This window comes from Grampus griseus (genome assembly GCF_964374135.1).
Source record: "Grampus griseus genome assembly, chromosome: 20".
NCBI lineage: Eukaryota > Metazoa > Chordata > Mammalia > Artiodactyla > Delphinidae > Grampus > Grampus griseus.
Genome location: NC_139014.1, coordinates 19,757,891 through 19,783,088, shown reverse-complemented (window position 1 = coordinate 19,783,088; position 25,198 = coordinate 19,757,891). Strand labels below are relative to the sequence as shown.

At 51.8% G+C, this 25,198-nt stretch overlaps 1 protein-coding gene across 1 annotated transcript; it reads right to left on the bottom strand.

Moving 5' to 3' along the window:
* Positions 1-2,908: 2,908 nt before the first annotated feature.
* Positions 2,909-10,109, bottom strand: HAP1 (huntingtin associated protein 1; the record flags this gene model as incomplete). The annotated part of the gene is made up of 13 exons (XM_082679290.1): positions 2,909-3,338; positions 4,447-4,494; positions 4,737-4,882; positions 5,016-5,237; positions 5,473-5,547; positions 5,928-6,058; positions 6,902-7,015; positions 7,391-7,457; positions 7,536-7,638; positions 7,992-8,131; positions 8,251-8,367; positions 8,758-8,837; positions 9,638-10,109. 13 exons carry the CDS (start codon positions 10,107-10,109, stop codon positions 2,909-2,911), a joined length of 2,145 nt encoding a protein of 714 aa, XP_082535416.1.
* Between the last annotated feature and the right edge of the window lie 15,089 nt (positions 10,110-25,198).

Sequence of the window (25,198 nt, the reverse complement as noted above, 5' to 3'; positions counted from 1 at the left end):
CCCAGGTTTCCCCGGTAGAACTGAGCCTCTGTTGCCTAAAACTCCCTTTCGTTAGCTTCCTTCTGTTCTCAATTCCCCACTCCCCCACCAGCAGGGCTTCCTGGGATCATCTTCTAAATAAACTACTTGGTTTTTTTTTTTTTTCATGATTGAAATCTTTATTATCAATGCTCTGGAAACACCAAGAATTAATTAGAAGGTGACTAAACCGCTCTGAGAATTGAGCTCTTATTTTCCAAAATGATAAACTCTAAACTGGAAATTGAACATATCAAGCCAGACTCATAACAAAAGTTCTGGGACCCTCTGATCTCATACTGTTTTCTGTCCCTCTCTGCCTGCATGTTTGAGAATCCTGCCTTGGCAAGAGTCAGTCCAACAGCCTCATTTAACGGAACAAACGACGTGTTTTCACATGTTGTTCTGGGGGACCTCTGCCTAAGACAGTGGTGACTTCATTCCTGCTTTACCCTTTGCAGCTAGGCACTGAGTCAGGATCCCAGGAACAGAAAGGATCGGGGAAGGGGGCCTGCCCAAGCATGGGCTCTGGAGGCCTGAGGGCTTGGGTTCAAATCCCAGCTCCACAACCAGCTGTTCCACTCTTGGGAGGGTCACTTCACCTGCCTAGGTGTCAGTTTCATCACCTGACGACCATTTATCAGATCACCCACCAACCCTCCAGGGGTTGTTGAAATGATTATGTGTTTAATCAAAGCCCCTGGCACGTAATTCACTACTGGAGCCCATCCTCTCGCCACAGCTTTGCCGCACCAAAGTGCACATGCACACGCACACATTGCACACACACACACACACACACACACGTGCACTCCCTGAGAAAGACAGCAGAGGCTGGGCCAGGTAGCGCACAGGTCCTTTATTTCCTTCACCGGCACGTACACGGTCTGACAAGCAACAGAAGCATGAGAAGCACTGTGGGGAGGTGGGCAGATACCGATGGGGGCCTGAGCCCCCGACTCTAGGTGTTTATGAGTAAAGGGTGGGAAAGGGCGAAACATCTAGGACAAGGAAACAAGGGGCACTGAGGAGAGGATGTGGTGGGGAGTGACAGGGCCTTGGGAGGGAGCCTGGACACTCACAGGCCACAGGTGGGGAGGTGGGGAGGGCAGGGGAGGGGAGGGAGCCCTGCACCCCCATCCCGGGCAGAGGGAGTCCTCGCCCACACAGACAGATGCTTCTGGTTACACACAGCAATTAGGGACTGAGAAGAAAGAGCTAAGAACCGGGAAAGACGACCAGGTCCCTAAAAGTCACCAAGGACTGGGAAGCCACCTTTGGTTGGGGGTCAAGGGGTGAGGGGCATGTAGTGACCAAGGTGCTCAAAACAACTTCCTACACCCCAGGCCTGAGCCCTGCCCCAGCTCAGAGCCGAGTCTGGTAGCTGGTGGGCCTCCCCCTGGGCTTCTTACGCCCCCTGAGCTTCTTACGCCCCTGGGGCCACCAAGTGATCCAGGCCCAGCAGCCACAGCTTTTGCACCAGCTGCAGAACGAGGGCCGGGGTTCCTTCAGCCTGTCCCAGAAGAGGGTCAAGGCTTGGGCCCTCAAGTTCCGGCCCAGGTTCATCAGGACAGCAGGTGGGCTGGTGATAGATCGGGGGTCCGGTTTCTGAGCAAGGGAAGGGAGGTCTGGGGAGGGTGGGGCTTGGCCAGGCAGCGGAAGGAGGGGCCTCAGGCTGTCTATGGGGCCTCAGCAGGCTGCTGGGAAACAGCAAAGCCTGGAAAAGAAGTGGGTGGACGTGAACTGGGGGCCTGAGGACCACAGGTCTGGCCTGGGCAGCAGGCAGGGGCTACGCCTCGTCAGCTGTATCAGAAAGAGACAGCCACCATTGAGTCATGCAGGTTGTCTAGCCATAGAGGTCACCATTCAGTTTACAACCTGCACAACCTTACATGGCGACCCTGATGAGGCCACCCAGCAGTGACCAAACGGCCATCAGAGTCAGGGCAGATCAGATATAATGGTGAGGCTGCCAACAGGTTATAAACATCACAGCTCACCCAGGAGGCCAAGAAGGCACCAGGACAGGGTTAGAGGGGAGGGATGGGTCAGGGAAGTCGTTATGGCATAGCAGTGACGAAAACGGGTTCAGTGGCCTTGAACAAATTATTTTTCTCTCTGAACCTCCGTTTCCTCTCCAAACGGGGATAATACGTACCTACAGGGGTGTGAGGATTAGAGAAGATAATTCGCATCACTAAATCATCTTTGATATCTCCATGTACTCCTCAAGGCAGGGCTCTCACAGCCTAGCACAAGGCCTGTACTCAGCAGGTGTTACTCCCCAACCTTTGGGGCTTCCAGCTGGGGAGAGGAGACCTTAACCGCCCCCCATCACCCTGTAGGAGCCCCTAGCCCACCTTCAGACTCATCCAGGGGACTGGTCCGACTGTGGCCCTTGCTGGCAGAGGCTTTTGTCCTAATGGCCTGGGAATGTCCTTCCAGGCCCTGGGAGGGTGATTGGCCCTTTCCTCCTCCAGCCTCCGAAAGTCCTGGGTCGGCCCCCACAGCTGCTGCTCCACGACCCCGCCCCCCATGTTTGTTTTGGCTGCTGCCCCTGCTGCAGGGTTGAGGAGCCTTGGGGATGGGGGAGGTGGGGGTGGGGGGGACGCGGGAAGGGGGCGGGCCGAGACAGGAAGCTGAGACGCAGTGAGGGGCTACAGTCCGCGCCCTGACCCCCAGCCCAGCCCCAGGAGCAAAAAGGGTGAAGATCTGGAATCCTATGCACACTCCACGTAAATAAGCATTGGGGCCACAGTTCCCACTGAGGGGGACCTGAGGTGCCTATGTAAATGATATGCAAAGTCCATGCAAATCAGCACGCTGGGTGGGGCCGGGCTGGGGTAAGTGAGCGTCTGGGGGGCTCACCTACCCTCACCTTTCATCGGCTTCACGATCTGCAGCTTGTCCGGCTGGCCGAAGGGAGGCCCCCACGGGAGCACTCACCTTTCTGGAGCATCTTCTGCCGCAGCTGCTGCCTGTAATGGGCGTCCTGCCAGTTGGCCAGTTGCTGGAGGACATACTTCATGTCCAGGCACGAGGGGCCCAAGCCGCTGGCATCCAGGGCTGACGTGACCACATTCATCCGCGTTGCCTCATCCAGCTCGGGCTCCGCCTCTTCCCAGGCCTCAGCCTCCTCAGACACCAGCTCTGCCTCTTCCGTCACCCCCTCGTCAGCTGGCAGCGCCTCTCCTGTGGCCCCCAGCTCCTCCGCAGGCACCAGCTCCTCCGCAGGCGCGAAATCCTCAGCTGACATCAGCCCCTCCTCTGCCTCGAGCCCCTGCTCCCGCTCTCGATCTTCACTGTAGTGCAGCTCACAGCTGGGCAGGGAGACAGGAGAGTCCTTCCCTAACCCCCCAAAGCCAGAGCCACCCCTCTTCACTGCCCCAGGGCACCTCCAGCCACTGGGGCTCCTGCTCTCCGCCCCGGCCTGCACACAGACCCTGATGGTTACTCCCCAGTTCTGTCCCAGCCAGGGGAGAGGGCAGCTGGGTACCAGCCTCGAGGCTTCAAACACCCAGCCCATGACCCTGGTAGAAAGAAGAATGGTCACCAACACTGCCTAGGCCCCGCCTTCCCCCAGTAACCACACCCTGCTGCACGGAACAGACCAGCAGGAATAACATCCCCTCTGCCCCCCTCCTTCATTATTTAACATTCACAACCCATCCCATATCTAGTTGCCATGGGAACAAATCCATTTTAGTAAGGCCCAGACAGGTCAAGTGACTTGCCCAAGGACACACAGCCAGTAAAGGGATCAAGCTGGGACTCAGTCCCAGTTGTTTCCAGCTCCTAGGCCAGTGCCCATTCGCCTCTCAGTCCCTGGTCAGGTGAAGGGAAGGCTTCAGCTCCCACTTGGAGAAGCCTCAAATCAGATGGCCACCCATGGGGCAAAATTTGAAGGCAAAGCGGGCAGCTCCTTCCCAGAACAACTCTTAGCCCAGCCGGCCCGAGAGCAGGGGCTTCTCCAGGGTTGTAGGGCCACAGAACCAGCTGCAGGGGGTTGTCTGGCTGCTGAAAGGTGAGGGCAGGTGGGGATTTCCCTGGTGGCGCGGCGTTTAAGAATCCGCTTGCCAATTCACGGGACGTGGGTTCAAGCCCTGGTCGGGGAACTAAGATCCCACATGCCACAGAGCAACTAAGCCCATGTGCCACAACTACTGAGCCTGCACTCTAGAGCCCGCGAGCCACAACTACTGAGCCTGTGCACCACAACTACTGAAGCCCGCGCACCTAGAGCCCGTGCTCCTCAACAAGAGAAGCCACCGCAACGAGAAGCCCACGCACCACAACGAAGAGTAGCCCCCGCTCGCCGCAAGGAGAGAAAGCCTGTGCAGCAACTAAGACCCAACGCAGCCAAAAACATAATAATATTTTTTTAAAAAAGGTGAGGGCAGGTGAAGGGGGAGCCCCTGGTCGGCGTACCCCAGATCTGAGGTCTCCTCTGGAGTCACCTTCAACATAGAAAAGGGCCTTCACTGTCCCGAGGCAACGGGAAGCTGAAAGTGTGAAATCCCTGGGACCCCATCATGCAGAAAAATCCCAGGGAGAAATGATACACCCAGAACGTGTGCACAGAGGAAAGGTTTTGAGTGGAAGGGGCCAAGGACCAATGAGGCAGGAGGAGGGGCAGCCGGGGGGGAGGAGCGGGGGAGGGAGGTCAGAGCCGGGTGTGAGGTGAACCCCCTCCCACTACCAGAAAGGCTGCTGCCTACCAGGTAGGCGAGAGTGAGTGCAGGGCAGGCAAAGGTCTGGGGCCCAGAGTGCACCTTTCCATAAAATACACAGGGTCTGAGATAATCCTCCTTATAGACGTTCTGAGCTCCTCAGCCAGGGTCTCCTGGAAATCAGGAAGTGCTTCCTACGGTGGAGAGGGGGCACATCACCAGAAGATCCCCACAGAACCCCCCACCCATACCCCCAGGCACAGGAAAGGACCGCGGATAGACACAGATCGCACAGAGGTAAAAAGGCAGGCAGCCAGGGGGCCTCACCAGAGGTACAGTGTCCGTGTAGTGGGTGACAGAGCCAGTGGACGCCGGGGCTTGCTGGCGGAGGGTCTTCACCTCCTCCTGGGCCTCAGTCAGCATGCTCCCACGCTCAGAGTACTTCTCCCGTAGGTCCTGCAGCTGGGAACCCGCCCACAGGCTCTGCTGGGACGCAGGCACACCCAGCCCAGACGCCTTGCCCACTCTCTCCCCAGGGGGCGGGGAAGCCTGGGCAAAGAGGCAAGAGGCCCAGACTCTAGACCCCCATAATGATATGCAGGGTGATCCCCGGACTCCACTCCACTCAGACCCCAAATGAACTGCCACCTGCCAGGCCCTGTGCCAGAGGCTGAGGGTATGGAAAGGACAGACCCAGTCCCTGCTGCAAGGAGCTTGTCCTCTCAGGAGAGTCAGGCAGCTGCCCAAGGGTCCCAGGTCCCCCAGGAGCCCAGGGTAGCCTCACCTCATCCTGGAGCTGCGTCTGGATTTCTTTCTCCGAAGCCAGCTGCTGCTGCAACTTCTCAGCCTCAGCCCCATACTGGAAGGACCCAAGACCAGTGAAGTTCACCCCAGACCTCCCCGCTCCCGCGCACACCCTGCTTCTGGCAAGTCTTCCCAGGCTCATCAGTGAGTCTCTGGCAGCTCTTCCAAAAAGAAGTCACATGGAATAAGGCCAAAGAACGTGGGGAGTCACGTGGCCTGTTTCCTGGAACACCCTGTGTCTCTCTTTGGGCTCGGTCCCCAACTTGGGACGAGGGGACAGGATGAGGCGCTCTCTGATGTCTCCTCCAACACTGACTCTGACACAGAGAGGGGCCTTGGGCCTCTGAGCTCCATGGGGTGGGGGCAGGGAGAAGGAGGTGTGGGTCCCATGGGGCCATGACAGGAGCAAGGAGCCCCGCACACACCCCGACGCACCGCCTGGCAGCACTGCTGCAGCTTTGTGACCTGGGCCCGCAGCTGGGCAGCCTCCCTCTGCTGCTGTTCATAGTTCTGCATCCTGAGCGCCAGCACCTCCGACAGCTCGGCCATCTGCTGGCTGGCCTCCGCTGGGGAGGAGTGAGGAGAGGTCAGCCCTGGTTCCCTGGGTCCTCAGTCTCCCAGCTGCCTCCGTCCACCTGCACCCCTCAGCTCGCGCCAAGTACCCGAGGTTCCACAGGGCTTAGCATCCCTCACTCGGGTCTTCTTTTCAATAAACATTTACTGACTGACACAGAGCAGGGTGTTGGACAAGCAGTCAGCAAGACCTGGCCCCAGCCCACACTGAGCTCAAGACTAGTGTGGAAACTGAGGGAAAAAAATCACGATAGTGCACATTATGGTCTAGGATGCGGCAAGCATAAAGGGTGCATCGGGGGTCACAGCTGCCGCACCCAGGCCAGCCTGGCAAGGTCTGAGATGCTAGGACCTCCCCGGGGAAATGGGGCTCGCCCAGCAGAAGGGAAGACGCCCCAGGCAGGGTGTGGAGAGGCCCAGAGGACACCAGGAGGGAGTGGCTGGGGCCGTGGGCAGGGCCCAGATCACTAGGGCTGGGGTAGGGAGGGTGGGGTTTATCCTTTGGCCAATGGGGAGTTACTTGGGTGTTTTAGGCAGGGGAGTGACATAGATTTGGTTTTAGAAAACTCCTTTGCGCTGTGTGCAGAAGGGCCTGGAAGGGTAGGAGTGGAGGCAGAGAGACCAGTTAAGAGTTGGCCTGGGCTAGAGGCAGCTGGGGTGGGAAACGGAAAGAGACGTGAGCCTTTCCTAGCCTTTCCTGTTGTAGAAGCAACAGAATGTGGGGACTGGCTCCTACTCCGGGGGCCTGGGACCAGGGGGGCGCCATTCAGGGAACCCAGGGGGAAGGAAGGCCAGATTTGGGGTGAGCGGAACAGCACGAGTTCATCTGTTGCCACCTTGAGTATGCATCTCCCCAGCTAGGTCTGAGCTCCTCAGGGACAAACGCTGTGCCTCACTCCTCTTCAGGACCACACAGTGCCAGGCACAGCCTCTGCCTAATAATGCAGTGCCTGAGGAGGGAGGGGGGCCCTGGTCTCTGGCGGTTCATGGCTCCCTCCATTCCTCGCTCCCAGCCCCCTCCCTCCCCCTTCTCAAATAACAAAAGGAGACAAGCTTAGAGGAGCCCCATAGCATCCGCACAGCTCTTTACAGTTTGCACAAAGCACTTCCTCAGCTGTAACCCCTGGAGAGGTCAGCAGGGCCAAGTTTATGAACCCCCACTCTAAAGACGAAGTTTCAGAGAGGTTAAGGAACTTGTCCAAGGTAACACAGCTAGGAGGTGTCAGAGCTGCGACATGAACTCAAGTCTCCAAACTCCAAATCCCAGGTTCTTGTCTCTGCTCCTCTGGACAGCATCCCCTACCCCCAGTTACAAGTTCACGTACAAAACTGCTCCACACAACCCAGGATGAACATCTGTCCCTCCTCCTCAAGGTCATCGAGTTGAGAGACCTGGAGAGTGGGAGAGAGGAAGGGGCAGGGGCGTCAACACCCCCTGCCCACGGGCACGCCCTCCTCCCCCGTCCTTACCTCCTCTCGCAGCTGCTCGTTCTCCTCCTCCAGCAGCCGCAGCCGCTCCTGCAGGGCCTCCAGCTGCGGGCAGTGGTGTGCCTCTGACTCTGTCAGAGGAGTCCTAGGGGAGGGAGTGATGGGAGTCGGGGTGCAGGGGCTCGGGGGACCCAGTTCCCAGCCCACCCAGGGCTCCCCCACCCCAGGCTGACTGCGGTGGTCTCAGTTAGCTCCAGCAACCCCAGTGGCAGGTACGTGGTGTCCCTGTTTGCGAACGAGGAAACTGAGGCTCGGAGAAGGGGCCGCCCAGGTGCAAAGGCAGGACACTTGCGGGGAGTTCCCCGGTGGTCCAGTGGTTAGGATTGGCACTTTCACTGCCGTGGTCCAGGTTCAATCCCTGGTTGGGGACCTGAGATCTCGCAAGCTGCGTGGCGCAGCGAAAAATTTAAAAAAAAAAAAATAAGGCAGGACACTGACGGATCTGAGGCTTCGTAGGGATGACCATACCCCCGCTCTTCTTCTTCATCCTCCTCGTCCTCCTCCTCTTCATCATCAGAGTCTGAGTAAAGCTGAAGGAGGTCATCCCGCAGGCTCACCTGGTGTCTGAGATGTAAAATCTGGCAGGAGGAAGAGAAGCCCTGGGGCGGGGTATGGGCAGGGGCAGGCACACAGCCCAGCACAGTGGGATGGAGGCCGGCCTGAGATACGCCTCCCGCTGCCCTCCCCACCCAGGTACCTCCTCCCTGGCCGAGCCCAGCATGGCTTCCAGCTTGCTGTTCTCCTCCGTCAGAACACTGTTCTGTTTCACCAGGGACTGGCCAATGCGAGCTGCCGTGTTCAGGTCCCGCTCTCTCTGCAGAGGGACCCCCATCCATGGGGAATATGTTCCTGGTTTCTGGGATCTCCCAGACAGATGGGAGGAGCTAGCGTCCAGAGGAAAGCTAGGCCACTGCTGGAGACCCTCTCCATCCCCTAGTTCTCCGAGGTACTAGACAAGAGCCTGCCATGAACCCACTGTGGGACCTGACTCAGTTTCCCCCTATGGAAAAAGAGATCAGACCGGAAGGTGCTAAGAGCTCTCACAGCCTGGACATCCCACATCTACCTGTCTTCCATAAGAGGGACCTCCAGCTTGGCCCCCAGAGAGGTAGCCAGGCAGGAACACTCCTACCCCTACAGACATAATTAAAACGGGAGCCTGGCTAAAGCTGGGGCTGTCCCGGGCGGGGAAGGCAGCACACACCTCCTCTAGCAAACTTAGCATCACTTTGACATCTTCTTGGGTGATTTTCTTGACTGGTGGGTGTAGGTCAGGACACAGCGCTGCAAGAGAAAGTGGGAAGCCACATCAGGGAAAAGGGGGCACATGCTACCTGCCACCCTACTGTTTCCTGCCCTCAACAGCAAGGGTCAGCAACAAGGGAGAAGACTGAGTTCCCTTTCTGCCCCCAATATCCTCTCCATACCCCCAGTAATCAGCACTCCCTTCCCTGCTCCCAGGGCCAGCTGGACTCTTGTTTGTTTGATTGATTGATTGTTTGTTTTTTCTGGAGGGGCCTAGGAGGGGTAAGGAGATCCCAGTCCTACTTCCCTTCGGAGGGAAGAGGAGAGGCAGCTTCTGTCTGAGGCTCCGCCCACCCCCAAGATTGTTTGGGGGTAGGGGGGAAAGCCCGATCTTGACCCCAGCAGCCAGGAGGTTGGCAAAACCTCCCCTCTGCCCACCCACCTCCCCGTCGCTGGCGCGGCGGGCCAGCGCAGGCTCAGAGCGCACCGGGCAGAGAGCCCTCCCGCAGCCCCCCGCCCCTCTCCTGGCACTGCGGTAGCCTCGGGAGGGGGGCACTGAGAGTGCGCAGATCTGCTGCAGCAACAGGCGTGAAGAGGGGGGCAGGGGAGCGCGAGCCCCGGGGATCTTACCCACCGACGGAAATAGGGAACGAGAGAAGGGGAGAAGGAGGTGGGGAAAAGGGGACCGGAGAGGCGCCGCAGACCATGACTTCGCAAGGGTGGGCGGAGGGGTGGGACTGAGTGCCAGAGGGGACCGGGCGCCCGGACCCGACGGGGCCCCCTCCTCCCTGCTGCTGCCCTAGTCCCACCTGCTCCGGGGGTCCGGGGACTCAGTTTACCTTCCTCCAGCTCCCGAATAAAGGAGGCGCGCTCGGGGCCCGACACCCCAGGCCGCCGGCCGATGTAGGCAGCCGGCGTCTTCCAGATGCCCGCTGCCTTTCCAGTCCCCAAGCCAGCGACCCGGGGGCCAAATGTACCTTGGAATATGAAGCGAGTCCGCGGCGCGTCCGAGTTGTCGGGCACGGACTGGGCATTCCCCTGGACTGCCGAGAATGCGGACGCGCGCTGGACTCCTGCCTCCGATCCAGCCTTGGAGGCCGGGCGAGCTCCCGCTGAGGGTCCCGAGACGGTTGCGGATCCGGATCCTGCTGCCTGTCCTGCCGCCGGTACCTGCACAGGGGCGGGCTCAGGCTCGCCGGAGGGCTCTGGAGCGGGATTGCCTGCGGGCAGAGGAGCTGGGGTGACTGCTGCCGGATCGCCGGGTCCCGGCCAGTCGCCGGCTGAACCCTGCCCCAACTCTTGCGGGCGCATGTTGAGTCCGCAGTCGGCTGCCGCAGCAGGGCCTTTATAACCTGTGCCTGGATGCGCGCCCGCCGGGCCGTACCACGCGCGGGAGGGGGCGGCCGAGGAGCAACTGGTGGTGCCCGGCACTGGCGGGCGCTCAGGAGGCGAGCCAATGAGGCGAAACAGAGCGCAAAAGTAAGAGAAGAGCGAGGAGAAGAGGCGAGTGGAGTTCCAGCTGGTTCAGCGGACTTGGGCTCCGAGTGCTGGCCTTCTCTCCCCTCTCCACCTCCGGAGAATGGTTTTGCCCAAAGCCGCCGCTTCCCGGGGTTTCGGTTACCCGGACTTGGAAGTCCCTAACTGGGGGAACCCCCTCGCTCCGCTCCAGCCAGAGGCTTTTCGGCTGCCTTCCCTGGATCTGACCTGTAAGTTGGGGCCGTATTGTGTCTCTCCCGCGTGGGCTGGGAGATAAATCCAAACTCCAGTACGGCCTCCACGCGCTGCCCAGTCTGGGACATCATGATCCCGGCGCTCACACCCACGGTGTTCCAGCCGCTTGACAGACCTCTTTCTTATTTCTTAAGTCGTTTTATTGCCTTTCCTAGTGCTTTACCTCCGCCCTTATTCACTTTGCCCACCTCATACCACGGTAGCAAACACCTGTTCTTCCGGGAGACCCCACTTAGATGTCTCCGCGTAAAGACTCATCCGACCCCGTCCTTCTCGGCCCCAGAGCATCCTTTATGCGATGGCCGCAGTGGTCACACTGTGTCTGTCTCCGAGACCAGACGTGCGCCCCTTCAACACAGGGAGCGTGTTCCTCAGAGCGCAGCACGTGACGGGATACCTGTGAGGGTCGCCGTAAGTCCTGAATGAACTGTGGAGCGGCAGAGGAGTCCAGTGGCCATTTCTGTGCCTTTGGACCGGAGGAACCTACAGGCCAAAAAGAAATGGCTGCGGCACTGATTCTTTTAAAGCCTTGGGATTATTCTTGGTGCCCCAATTCCCTTCTCTTCAATACCGTCAATCACGAAATCCTGCTTAATTTACCTCCTAAATAGTTCTCACATGTGCCACCTCCTTTTCAGCCCTTCTGCTCTTGAGGCCTCATTCTCTCTTCTAGATTGTTGTGAGTCTCTCCTCCCACCCACCCGACCCCCATCCACATGACTCTATCTCTAACCCATCTCTCTCACTCATACCCCTATCCTAGCTAAGGAATTCCAGGAGCCCTTTTCCTACCGCCACCACTCAAAGCCGGAGCCCAGGACAGAGGCTGTGCCCAAGGTGTGCCCCTGGGACAGAGGCTCTTCGTGCTGACAGCGTGCTTTGGGGGCCAGGTGTCCATGACACAGCCTGGAACAAGAGGCACAACCCAGGAAGGAGGATCAGAGTGCCCCATCCCCAGCCGTCCAGTGGAGAAGCAGTGTGATTAGAGTATTTCCTTCTGTCTGGGTTCTTTCATTCCTTTGACAAATATTTCTTGAGCACCTACTATATATACTAGGCACCGTGCTAGACTCTCAGGCTAGACCAGGGAACAAGGGAAACTAGATCCCTGCTCTCCTGGAGTTTAGAGTCTAGAAGGGGAGGCAGATAAACAAGAGAACAAGTAAGGTAGTTACAGAGTGTGGGGAGTTCTCTGAAAGAAACAAACGGAGCTATGACTGAGAAAAATGGAAAGTGCTACTGACAGGGTAGTCTGGGCCGTGGCAGAGGAGAAATCATTAACTGCGTAGTATTTTGCATCTCAACCCACACCTCCACCTTCACAGCCCATTCATACCCACCCCCCTCCAGTGGCAGCCTCTCTCCCCAGAAGCCTGTGTTTCTTATTCCTGATTGGTGAGTGAACCCTGGAGCCAGTTCACCTCCCCTTCCCCAAATCCTGCATACCCACATGGGGATTCATCTGCCAGTTGATCAAAGGAGCAGTCTGCACTAGTTACGTTGTTTCTGAAACAGTGGCTCAAATGCAGCCCCCTCATTGGCTGGGAAGTAAGAAGTGGTTCCCCTGTGGAACCAGACCCCTCCCAACCCTTGCCCACCTGGCCCCTGCTCCCTCTTCCTCTCCTCTCCTCCCATCCAGACTCCAGGGCACTTCTGCCAAGTTGTTAAAGGTGGCTCAGGCCAGAGGCTTTGGATAAAAAGATGGGGCATCTAAGCTCCACGGCCATTTTTTATGGTCATAATCCTTAAAAACCTTAATATTTGTTGGCTTCATTTCTTCTTTCATCTCAGCTCTTCTCGTCCCCCTAACTTACCTTCTACTCCTTATTCATTCAACAAATATTTATTTATTTATTTATTATTAAAGTATAGTTGATTGACAATGTGTTAATTTCTGCTGCACAGCAAAGTAACTCAGTTATACACATATATACATTCTTTTTTACATTCTTTTCCATTATGATTTATCCCAAGATATTGGATGTAGTTCCCTGTGCTATACAGTGGGACCTTGCTGTTTATCCATTCTATATGAAATAGTTTGCATCTACTAACCCCAAACTCCCACTCCATCCCTCCCCCATTCCCCCTCCCCCTTGGCAACCACAAGTCTGTTCTCTGTCTGTGAGTCTGTTTCTGTTTTGTGGATAGATTAATTTGTGCCATATTTTAGATTCCACATATAAGTGATATCATATGGTATTTGTCTTTCTCTTTCTGACTTACTTCACTTAGTATGATAATCTCTAGTTGCATCCATGTTGCTGCAAATGGCATTATTTTGTTCTTTTTTATGGCCGAGTAATAGTCCACTGTATATATGTACCATGTCTTCTTTATGCATTCATCTGTTGATGGACATTTAGGTTGTTTCCATGTCTTGGCTATTGTGAATAGTGCTGCTATGAACATAGGTGTGAATTCAACAAACATTTATCAAGCACCTGGCGCCAGGCATTGTGACAGGTGTTGGGGACACATCAGTGAGACAAAACAAAGATCTTTGCCCTCCTAGGGCCCACATGCAATGCAGAGCTACAAGTAATAAACAAAGAAGTAGAGCACATAGCATAAATGATGTGAAAAGTGCTGGGAGAAGAAAAGAAAGCAGGAGGAGGACCTGGGAGGGGTGGGTGGGCTGTGGGTTGCAAGTTTAAATATTTGGGTGGTCAGGGAAGCTCTCACTGAAGAGTCACTTAAGTCCAAAGCTGAAGGAGGGAGGGAGCTGGGGAGAATATTCACCAACAGAGGGTTCGAAGCAGCAACAGCAAATGCAAAGACTCGAGGCCAGAGAAGGAGCCACAGTTGCTAAAATGACATGAACAAAAGGGACTATAGATGAGGGAGGTGGAGAGGTAACAGCAGGGCCCGATGGGCTAGACCTAAGTTGAGTCAGTGGAGGACTTTACATCAGAGGAGTGATGTCACCTGGCTTAAGCTTTAACAGGAAGGCGCTGGCTGTTTGGCTGAGAATAGACAGCCAGCAGGGGGTGTCTTAGTCCGTTCAGATTGCTCTAACAAAATACCATAGACTGGATGGCTTACAAACAACAGAAATTTACTCCTCAGAGTTCTGGAGGCTGGAAGTCCAAGATCCAGATGCCGGCATGTTCCGTGTCTGGTGAGAGGTCCAATTTCTTGTTCATAGACAGCGCTCTTCCCTTCTCACTGTGTCCTCACCTGGTAAGGGAGCTCTCTGGGGTCTCTTTTATAAGGCTGCAGTTCCCATTCAGGAGGGCTCCACCCTCATGGCATAATCACTTCCTCAAAGCCTCCTCCTCTTAATACTATCACATTGGGGCTGAAGTTTCAGCCTACGAATTGCAGAGGGAGATGGAGGACAAAACAGTCTGTAACAACTCTATCACTCTTTTAAAAAAAAAATAAAAGCTTTTTTGAGATATAACTCACGTGCCATAAAATTCACCATTTAAAAGTGTCCAGGGGCTTCCCTGGTGGCGCAATGGTTGAGAGTCCGCCTGCCGATGCAGGGGACACGGGTTCGGGCCCCAGTCCGGGAAGATGCCACATGCCGCGGAGCGGCTGGGCCCGTGAGCCATGGCCGCTGAGCCTGCGCGTCCGGAGCCTGTGCTCCGCAACGGGAGAGGCCACAACAGTGAGGCCCGCATATCGCAAAAAAAAAAAAAAAAAAAAGTGTCCAATCTGGACTTCCCTGGTGGCACAGTGGTTAAGAATCTGCTGCCAGTGCAGGGGACACAGGTTCAAGCCCTGGTCCGGGAAGATACCACATGCCACGGAGCAACTAGGCCTGTGCGCCACAACTACTGAACCTGCGCTCTAGAGCTCACGAGCCACAACTACTGAAGCCTGCACGCCTGGAGCCCGTGCTCCGCAACAAGAGAAGCCACCGCAGTGAGAAGCCTGCACACCAGACCGAAGAGCAGCCCCCGCTCGACACAACTAGAGAAAGCCCGCACGCAACAACGAAGACCCAACACAGCCAAAGTAAATAAATAAAATTTTTAAATAAATAAATAAAAATAAATTAAAAATAAATAATTTTAAAAGATAAAACAAAAAAAAGAAAAAATGTTTAATCTCTGGTTTTAGTATATTCACAGAATTGTACAACCAACACCACTACCTAATTTCAGAACATTTTCATCAAACCAGAATGAAACCCCATACCTATTGGCAGTCATTCCCCATTCCCCTCCCCCACAAGCCCCAGCGACCACTAATCTACTTTCTATCTCTATGGATTGCCTATTCCGGACACTTCATATTAATGGAATCATATAATATGTGGCCTCTGTGTCTGGCTTCTTTCACTTAGCATCGTGTTTTTAAGGTTCATTTAAGGTGTAGAATATATCAATACTTCATTCCTTTTTTTGTAACCAGACTTATTGAGGTATAATTGACAATTCTAACTGAACATATTTAAAGTGGAACATACTTAAACAGGGTAAGTTTTGATAGACTTATAATACTCATGAAGCCATCCTCACAATCAAGACAATGAACATATCCATCACTCCATATTTTATCTTTCAAAAAAAATAAAGTTTATATTTTAGAGCAGTTTTAGGTTCACAGCAAAATTGAGCTTAGAAAGTACAAAGAGTTCCCTATATATCCCCTCCCACAACACACGCATAGCTTTCCTCATTATCAGCATCTCCCCCCAGAGTGGGACATTTGTTACAACTGATGAGCCTAAACTGACACATCATCATCACCCAAAGTCCATAGTTTACATTAGGGGTCACTCTTGGTGTTTTACATTCTATGGATCTGGACAAATGTATGACATGTAGCCATCATTATGGTATCATACAGAACATTTTCATTGCCCTAAGAATCCTCTGCAACATGGATAGGCTCAGAGATTATCATACTAAGTGAAGTAAGTCAGAAAGAAAAAGACAAATACCATATGATATCACTTATATGTGGAATCTAAAATATGACACACATGAACTTATTTACGAAACAGAAGTAGGCTCACAGACGTAGAGAACAGATTTGTGGCGGACAAGGGGGAGGAAGGATGCGGGAGGGATGGACTAGGAGTTTGGGATTAGATGGCGCAAACTCATATATAAAATGGATAACAACCTTGGATAACCTTGTTGTTTAACAAGGTCCTACTGTATAGCACAGGGAATTACATTCAAATCCTGTGATAAACCATAATGGAAAAGAATATACAAAAGAATGTATACATATATGTATAACTGAATCACTGTGCTGTACAGCAATAATTAACACATTATAAATCAACTATGCTTCAATTTAAAAAAAATCCCCTGGGCTCCACCTTTCATCCCTCCCTCTACCTCAACCCTGGCAACCATAGATATTTTCACAATCTCATAGTTTGGCCTTTTCCAGAATGTCATATAGTTGGAATCACACAATATCTAGCCTTTTTGGATTGGCTTCTTTCACTTACTAATATGTATTTAAGGTTCTTCCATGTCTTTTCATGTCTCGATATCTCATTCTTTTTTTGCACTGAATAATATTTTATCATCTGGATGTATCATGGTTTATTAATCTATTCACCTACTGATGTCCTTTCATTTTTGTTTGATTTATTATTTATTTATGTATTTTGGCCGCGCCAGATCTTAGTTGCAGCACACGGGATCTTTGTTGCGGCATGCAGTATATTTAGTTGAGGCATGTGGACTTCTTAGTTGGGGCATGTGGGCTTCTTAGTTGCAGGAATGCATGCAGGATCTAGTTTCACAACCAGGGATCAAACCCGGACCCCCTGCATTGGGAGCGTGGAGTCTTACCCACTGGACCACCAGGGAAGTCCCCTTACGTTTTTGAAAAGAGCCTTTTTTTTTTTTGGTACGCGGGCCTCTCACTGTTGTGGCCTCTCCCGTTGCGGAGCACAGGCTCCGGACGCGCAGGCTCAGCGGCCATGGCTCACGGGCCCAGCCGCTCCGCGGCATGTGGGATCTTCCTGGACAGGGGCACGAACCCGTGTCTCCTGAATCGGCAGGCGGACTCTCAACCACTGTGCCACCAGGGAAGCCTGAGCCTTTATTTTTTAAAGATAGATACCGAACTTTTTGTATATGAAACAATGTCTGGGATTTGCTTCAAAATAACACAGGAGGGGGAAGCCGATGGGGACATAGATGAAACAAGGTCGGCCATGAGTTGGTAACTAGTGTCGTCATCATGGGATAAACACAGGCGGATCATAATACTGTTCTCTCTCTCTCGTGTGTTTTTTGTTTTCCATAATAAAATCTTACATTTTAATTGAAGTATAGTTGATATACGATGTGTTAGTTTCTGGTGTACAGAAAATTGATTCAGTTATACATATATATACATATTCTTCTTCATACTCTTTTCCATCATGGTTTATCCCAGGATAGTGAATATAGTTCCCTGTGCTATACAGTAGGACATTGTTGTTTATCTATTTCATATATAGTAGTTTGTATCTGCTAATCCCAAACTAATTTATCCCTCCCCCCTTTGGTAAATATAAATTTGTTTTCTATGTCTGTGAGTCTATTTCTGTTTTGTAAATAAGTTCATTTCTATCATTTTTTTAGATTCCACATATAAGTGATATCATATGGTATTTGTCTTTCTCTTTCTGACTTACTTCACTTAGTATGATAATCTCTAGGTCCATCCATGTTGCTCCAAATGGCATTATTTCATTCTTTTTTATGGCTGAGTAGTATTCCTTTCTGTATGTATGGACCACATCTTCTTCATCCATTCATCCGTCCATGGACATTCAGGCTCTTTCCATGTCTTGGCTATTGTAAATAGCGCTGCTATGAACATTGGGGGGGTGTGTCTTAATAAAATCTTACTTTTAGGAAATTCCCTTGTGGTCCAGTGGTTAGGACTCGACGCCTTCACTGCCAGGGCCGGGGTTCAATCCCAGGTCAGGGAACTGATATCCCACAAGCTGCGCGGCACAGCCAATAAATAAATAAATAAATAAAATCTTACTTTTAAAGTAGTAACACACAGACACACATTACCCCGGATAACTCCCTATCCTCTACAAAGAGGGCTGAAAATCAGTTGTAAGCATCTCTCCTGCTTTGTCGCCCAGAACATTCCAATCTTACATAGTTTTATTGTCATCAAGGCCAACAAGAGTCCAACTTTTGGGCAGCACATTCATTCCTGTTTGGGGCTCCCATCTCACCCACCTGCACCTCTGCCATCCACTGACATCCCCCCGCTCCAGCCATGCAGGACTTCTCCCAACCCTTGGAACTTCTCACACTTTCATTCATTCACTCAACAAGTCTTCATTGAGCCCCTCCAAGAGCCTGGTACTCTTCTAGGAACTGGGGATACAGCAATGAACAAGACAAGTCCCTACCGTCAGGAGCTTCCACTCTAGGGAATTAGACACGGTAACACCACCTATAATGTCACATAGTGACACCATGTATAATATCCTATGGTGATAAGCACTGCGGGAGAGAAAGAGAGCCAAGTAAGGAGGAGGAGGAACAGATGTTACTGTTTCAGAAAGCGTGTTCTGGGAAGGCTTCCCTGAGGAGGTGACATTTGGGCACAGACCAAAGTGAATTAAGCAAGTGAGCCCTGCCTATATGAGGGAAGAGCTGTTCAGGCAGAGGAAAAGCAAGTACAAAGACCTGGAGACCCGTGCCTGCTTGGATGCTCGTGGGATGGGACACCCCCGAGGATTTTCCAGCAGGAGAGCAACATGGTCTAACCTACATTTATGAGAAGATCACTTTGGCTCCTGGGTAAAGAATGAATTCTGGAGCAACGCTGTCCAATAAGAATAGAATGGGAGTCACAAACACAAGTCACAGATGTAATTTTTTTCATATTCTTTTCCACTGTGGTTTATCACAGGATATTGAAAACAGTGCTATACAGTAGGACCTTGTTGTTTATCCATTCTATATGTAATAGTCTGCATTTGCTAATCCCAAACTCCCAATCCATCCCTCCCCCACCCCCTTCTCCTTGGCAACCACAAGTCTGTTCTCTATGTCCATCTGTTTTTGTTTTGCCACACATGTGATTTTAAATGTTCTAGCAGCTGTGTTTTTTTATAGCAGCTGTATTTTATTTTATTATTTTTAATACATTTATTTATTTTATTTTTTTATTATTTTTGAATGCGTTGGGTCTTCGTTGAAGTGCACGGGCTTCTCATTGCGGTAGCTTCTCTTGTTGCGGAGCACGAGCTCTAGGCGCACGGGCTTCAGTAGTTGCAGCACACAGGCTCATTAGTTGTGGCTCGTGGGCTCTAGAGCCCAGGCCCAGTAGTTGTGGTGCACGGGCTTAGTTGCCCTGTGGCACGTGGGATCTTCCCAGACCAGGGCTCGAACCCGTGTCCCCTGCATTGGCAGGCGGATTCTCAACTACTGCATCACCAGGGAAGTCCCCCACTCATCTTTTTTAAAAAAACAAAAAAAATTTCTTTCTTGTGATGAGAACTCTTAGGCTTTACTCGCTTAACGACTTTCACAGATAGCATAAAACAGTGTTACTTCTATTTATCATGTTAGACATCACATCCCAGGAACTTCTTTATCTTGTAACTGGAAGTCTGTACCTTTGGACTGACTTCCCCTACTTCCCCCTTCCCCTACCCCCCATCTCTGTTAACCACAAATCTGATTTCTTTTTCTGTGTTTGTTTTTAAAGTATAATCGACCTACGACACTGTGTTAATTCCTGTTGCACGATACAGTGATTCAATATTTCTATGCATTTCAAAATGATCACCATGGGAGTTCCCTGGTGGCATAGTGGTTAGGATTCCAGGTTTTCACTGCCGTGGCCCAGGTTCAGTCCCTCGTCGGGGAACTGAGATCCCGCAAGTCCCGCAATGCGGCACCCCCCCCCCAAAATATATATATATATCTCACCATGATAAGTCTAGTCAGCATCTGTCACCATACAAAGATATTACATAGTTGTTGACTAGATCCCTCACTGTACATTTCATACCCATGACTCATTTATTTTGCAACTGAAAATTTGTACCTCTTGATCTCCCTCAACTTTTTGTTTCCTCCCCTCTGACAACCACCTGTTTGTATCTCTTATCTATAAACTTGTTTCTGTTTTGTTATGTTTGTTCATTATTTTTTTTTTAGATTCCACATATGGGTGAAATCATAGGTATTTGCCTTTCTGTCCGACTTATTTCACTTAGCATAATACCCTCTAGGTCCATCCATGTTGTTGAAAATGGCAAGATTTCGTTCTCTTTTATGGCTGAGTAATATTTTATTTTATACATATATATATATATATATATACGTGTGTGTGTGTATATATCACATCTTCTTTATACATTCATCTGTTGATGGACACTTTGCTTCCATATCTTGGCTATTGTAAATAATGCTGCTGTGAACATAGAGGTGCATGAAGTGTGCACGTCTTTCCTACAGTTTATTTGTCAGCAAAAAGTTTTTTATTATTTTTTTATTGAAGTACAGTTGATTTACAATGTTGCGTTAGATTCTGGTGTACAGCAAAGTGGTTCAGTTATACATATATATATTCTTTTTCATTATGTTATTACAAGATATTGAATATATTTCCCTGTGCTATACAGTAGGACCTTGTTGTTTATCTGTTTTATGTATAGTAGTTGGTGTCTGCTAATCCCAAACTCCTAATTTATCCCTCCGCCCCTCCTTTGGTAACCATAAGTTTGTTTTTTATGTCAGCGAGTCTGTTTGTTTTGTAAATAAGTCCATTCGTGGACTTATTTACATATAAGACTGTACATATAAGTGATATCATTTGATATCTGTCTTTCTCTGTCTGTCAACAAGAAGTTTTAAGAAGACACAACCCAACCCCAAGGGCTTGCTGTGGACAGGGAGGATGGAGAATACCAGGAGGTGGCCATGACCTGGCATCAGCACAGCCCGGACTACGTGAGGCTGCCGCTCTGTCGAGTGGCTCCCCCACTAGCCACTAGCTTCCTGGACAGTCTTACTAGAGACATCTCTGTAGCTCCAACACCAAGCACAGAACAGGACATAGAGTAGGGGCCCATTTAATTTTTGCTGAATAGATGTTTGCTGAACTGAATTATCCCAGTCCTTGAGAAAGTAGCCCTGAGACCCCTGGGAAGTGTGGGGTAAAGAAGAAGGAAGTGGGATGGAGAAGACAGAGTTGAAGGGGACCCATGAGGCTCCCAGGTAACAACACCCTCTAGGACCAGGCACTAGTGCCTGGCAACTCTCACTGTAGCCACCAGAGGGCAGTGCCAGTCCACATGCCCCCACCCACACCCCACCCAACCCCAGCTCCCTCGCCTGCAGGGTCATCACCCCACAGAAGAGGCAGTGCAGGGATGGTGACTCCATTTTTCAGATGGAAAAACCAGGGCTCAGACCCCCAGTCCGTCCGCAATAAGCATTTCGGTCTGGCTGTTGGGTTTCTGCCGCTTTCTGCCCAGGTCTGCCAGGCATACTCCTCACCGCAGCCATGAACTTGGGGCACAGACACTCTGATCCCCAGCCTTGGGCGACACACACCCAGCTCAGGCCACCTCCCTTGGCCTGAACCTGGAAAAAGCCACCTGGGACAGGGTTCCCCGTGGAAAGAGCCCCTGAGGTTGAATGCAGGGACCCGGGCAGACCCAGGCACCAGGCCTACCTTCTGCATCAGACTGGGGGTCAGGACGGAGGGGTGCCCTGGACGTGGGAAAGCACAGACCTCTCACCCCCACCCCCTCTCCTGCTCGTCTCCCGCAGGCCTCCGGGGAGCCCTCCTCCCTCTCCTGGTCCCACTTCCCCAGCAGAACCAGGCAATGGCCACGACAGTGTAACCCCCGATCCCCCGGGTCCCTCCACCCCTCAGCGCCCCCTTTCCCTTACTCCGCTTCCCAGGATCCCAGCCAGACTCCTGGGGCACTGGGCCTTCCAAGCCCTCCCCTGAGCCGGGGTGAGGACGTGGGGATGCACTGGGGTCCTGAGCACCTCAGCCCACTGTCTTCTGGTTTCTAGGCCCTGCTGTTGGCCAGGACAGTGAAGAGAGAGAAGCAAGGAGAGAGGACAGAGGGGAAGTACCTGGGGCGATGGTCAGGGTGGGACGCAGGGGCCCCAGGGAGGATGGCCAGGACCTTGGGCAGAGTGCCATTTCCTCCTCTCCAAGCCCCACCAAGCTCTCTCCCACAGGGCTCTTGTTCCGTAGAACCCCTGCCACCCATACAGCCTGCAGGCTCACTCCTGCTCATCTGTCCTTCTGAGGTTGCCCTCCTCCTCTGAGAAGCCCTCCCTGCTCCGAGACCAGGGTGTCTCCTTGATCTGCCCTCTCCTGGCATCCTCGCCTGCCTCTCACTGTTCACCGTGTAAGATTATTACCAATGAGCTGATTATTTTAAAAACAATGAGGAACTGATTCACTTTGTTATAAAGCAGAAACTAACACACCATTGTAAAGCAGTTATACTCCAATAAAGATGTTAAAAAAAAAAAAAAAGGGCTTCCCTGGTGGCACAGTGGTTGAGAGTCCGCCTGCCGATGTAGGGGACACAGGTTCGCGCCCCGGTCCGGGAAGATCCCCCATGCCGCAGAGCGGCTGGGCCCGTGAGCCACGGCCGCTGAGCCTGCGCGTCCGCAGCCCGTGCTCCGCAACGGGAGAGGCCATAACAGTGAGAGGCCCGCGTACCACAAAAAAAAAAAAAAGGGGAAAGAAATAGAACAAAATTAAAGAAAGAGAGAGTCAGGTGTCCTGGATTCAGATCTCAGCCCCGGTGCTCACACAGCTGTTCTGCCTTCGGCACGTTTTCTAACCTCTCTGAGCCTCGGGGGCTGCACCTCGTATAATTTACCTTCATTTTATACACCTCACAGGGATGTGGGGACTGAGATTATTCAGTAAAGTACTTTGCACCTGAGGGCTCATAACTGCTGTTGTTAGTATGAGTTAAAACTATAGAGTTATAGGCAGGTCACTGGAACGTCGTTAGCCTCAAAAGTGAAATGAGAGGAAGTAGTCCTCCCCCTCAAAGTTGTGAGGAAATCACTTAGCAGAGGGTCTGGTACTAAGCAAAAGGTAAATGAGTGATGATGGGCATGATCACTGACTGTTACTACGACCGGCCCTCCAAGAATGACCTCAAGACAGAACCTCACCCTCCACGTGGGGTCACTGTTGCCTTCTGGTTAAAACCTCAGTGGTTTCCCCACACACACACCCCAGCTTATCCAGGATCAAGTTCACACGCTTTGGCCAGATGCACAAGGCCTTCCGCCCTCTGACTTTTGCCCCATTTTCCAGCCTGTTTCTCACTGTACCGCCCCCCTCCTCTTTAAGGGCCGGGCACACCAACCCACTGTTATTTCTTGAACTCCCCACCCAGATCCCCATGTCCATGTCTTTGCTGTTCCCACTGCCAGGAATGCCGGTGCCTCCCAGTGACGGCCAGCAAATACCTCCTCCCTATTCACAATGAGGCTCAGTTGCCCCCCACTCCCTCTCGGACTTCCTGGACCCACCCAGACTCCTAAGCACATGCTCCCATCCATGCCGTCCTGCTGGTCTTGGTTTACTGTCCATCCACCTTCCCCCTGGAAGACAAGAACATGGGCGTCTCTACCCACGGTGCCTTGAACAAAGCCTGGCAAACAGCAGGCCCTTAGGAAGCAGTTGATGAATGAATGAATGAATGAATGAACGAACGATCCACAAATCTAGCCAACGCAGTGCTACTGCGTTCCTCCAGAGACAGTTCTTTCCTTGGGGAACAAAGATCCCACGTGCCGCGGGGCAACTAATCTTTCCCACACGTTCTGGGTGTAGCTGAATTTCCCCATATTTCCTATATGTGCATAGATGTTTTTAGATTAAAGTATAGGATTTAGGATTCCATCAAATTATTTCCTACCTAGTTATTTTATCTTATCGATTGTACCTTTTTTTTTTTTTTTTTTTTTTTTTTTTTCGATTGTACCTTTTAAGCCAACTTATATGCTTTGGAGATGAGGTCATGCAGAAATGTTTTTTAAATGTTTAGTGTAAGACTCCCTTTAATAACTTATTTTTAGTAACTTATTTTTTTAATTGACAGACGTTATTTTAAGCCATTTTAGGTCCACAGATGAGAACTTATTTTTAAGACTTTTTTTGGCCACGCCATGCAGCATGTGGGATCTTAGTTCCCCGACCAGGGATCAAACCCATGGCCCCTGCACTGGAAGCGCGGAAGCTTAACCAGACCGCCAGGGAAGTCCTTTAAAGACGTATTTTAATAACTTGATATTAATCCCACCTTGTTGGATTCTGCCCCTCATTCCGGCCCATTGCCATTTCTGGGCGGGTGGGGGCTTGGTTCGGCCATCTAGCAAGTGACCCTCCCTTGTCATAGGTGGGTGTCTGTCTGCATTGGTACTGTTGATACCAAGGTAGAGATGTTGATCATGTGGGTGGCAGAGACCTTCCTCCAGACCCTCTAGATGGACAGGGCCAGGGTCCTATTCCTTGGATGTGGGTCAGTCAGGTCTGCCCCCCTCACCTAGGTGTCTCTCTAGAAAAAAGCCTCTCGCCCTTTCCTTCTTCTTGCTGGAGTCGCTGTGCTTTCTCATTTCATCCTCATGCTCGGTAGGCGGAGCAGGCATTACCCCCTTTTTACAGATGAGGATATTGAAGTTCAGAGAAGTGAACTGACTTTCTCAAGGTTGTGGGGCTCAGACAGCTCCTGCGTGAAAACTGAAGCAGCAGTCAACTCACTCCATTGAGTTTAACTTGCATTGTTTCCCCTTTTGACCAGGCTGCCAGGAAGCTCAGCGTCAATGAGGAAGCTCAATCATGGCTAGTATGAACCCTTAACATGGGTGCTTTGCTGCCCCTTGCTTTCCCTTGTCCTCATTGCCTGTTTTGAGACTTGAAAGAGCAATCCTTTCTTATAAGCCATCTCCAATTCTCTTTTGGAAAGATGGTGGGTGGGAGAGAGTTATATTCCACTGGCTTCCCCAGATCTACTCCCCACTCTGCTCTGGACAGCAGGATACAACATGGATAGACCACATTGATGGGCTCTCTGGTTTCTGCTTGGGTTTGGCCAACAGGGAGCACCAGTAGGGAGTGAGGTCACAGCCTTCCCTTGTCAGGAACCTCATCCACAGGGCTCTGTCCCCAAGAAGCACTCCTTCCCTTCCTGCCTGAGGGTAGAGAAGGCGAGGCCCCCATAATTAGTCCAGAGTACTACCCTCTCCCTTCCTGCTTCCTATACCTGCCCACACCTTTGTAAAACTGTCCCTTTAGCAAATTCTCAAATTACCCAAATTGATCGTTTCCTATCAGGACTCTCTTATGGGCTGAATGTCTGTGTCCCTCTGAATTCATATGTTGAAGTTCTAGCCCCCAGTGTGATGGTATTTGGAGATAGGGCCTTTGGGAGATAATCTGGTTTAGATGAGGTCACAAGGGTGGGACTCTCATGATGGGATTCGTGCCCTTATAAGAAGAGGGAGAGAAATCTCTCTCTCTCTGAGCCAGCACCAAGGAAAGGTCATGTGAGCACACAGCAAGGAGGTGTTGTCTGCAAGCCAAGTAGGCTCTCACCAGACATGGAATCTACTGGCACCTTGATCTTGGACTTCCTGCCTCCAGAACTGTGAGAAGTAAATGGGGTTTAAGCCACCAGTCTATGGTATTTTGCTATAGCAACCCGAGCAGACTAAGGCAGGCCCTGAACA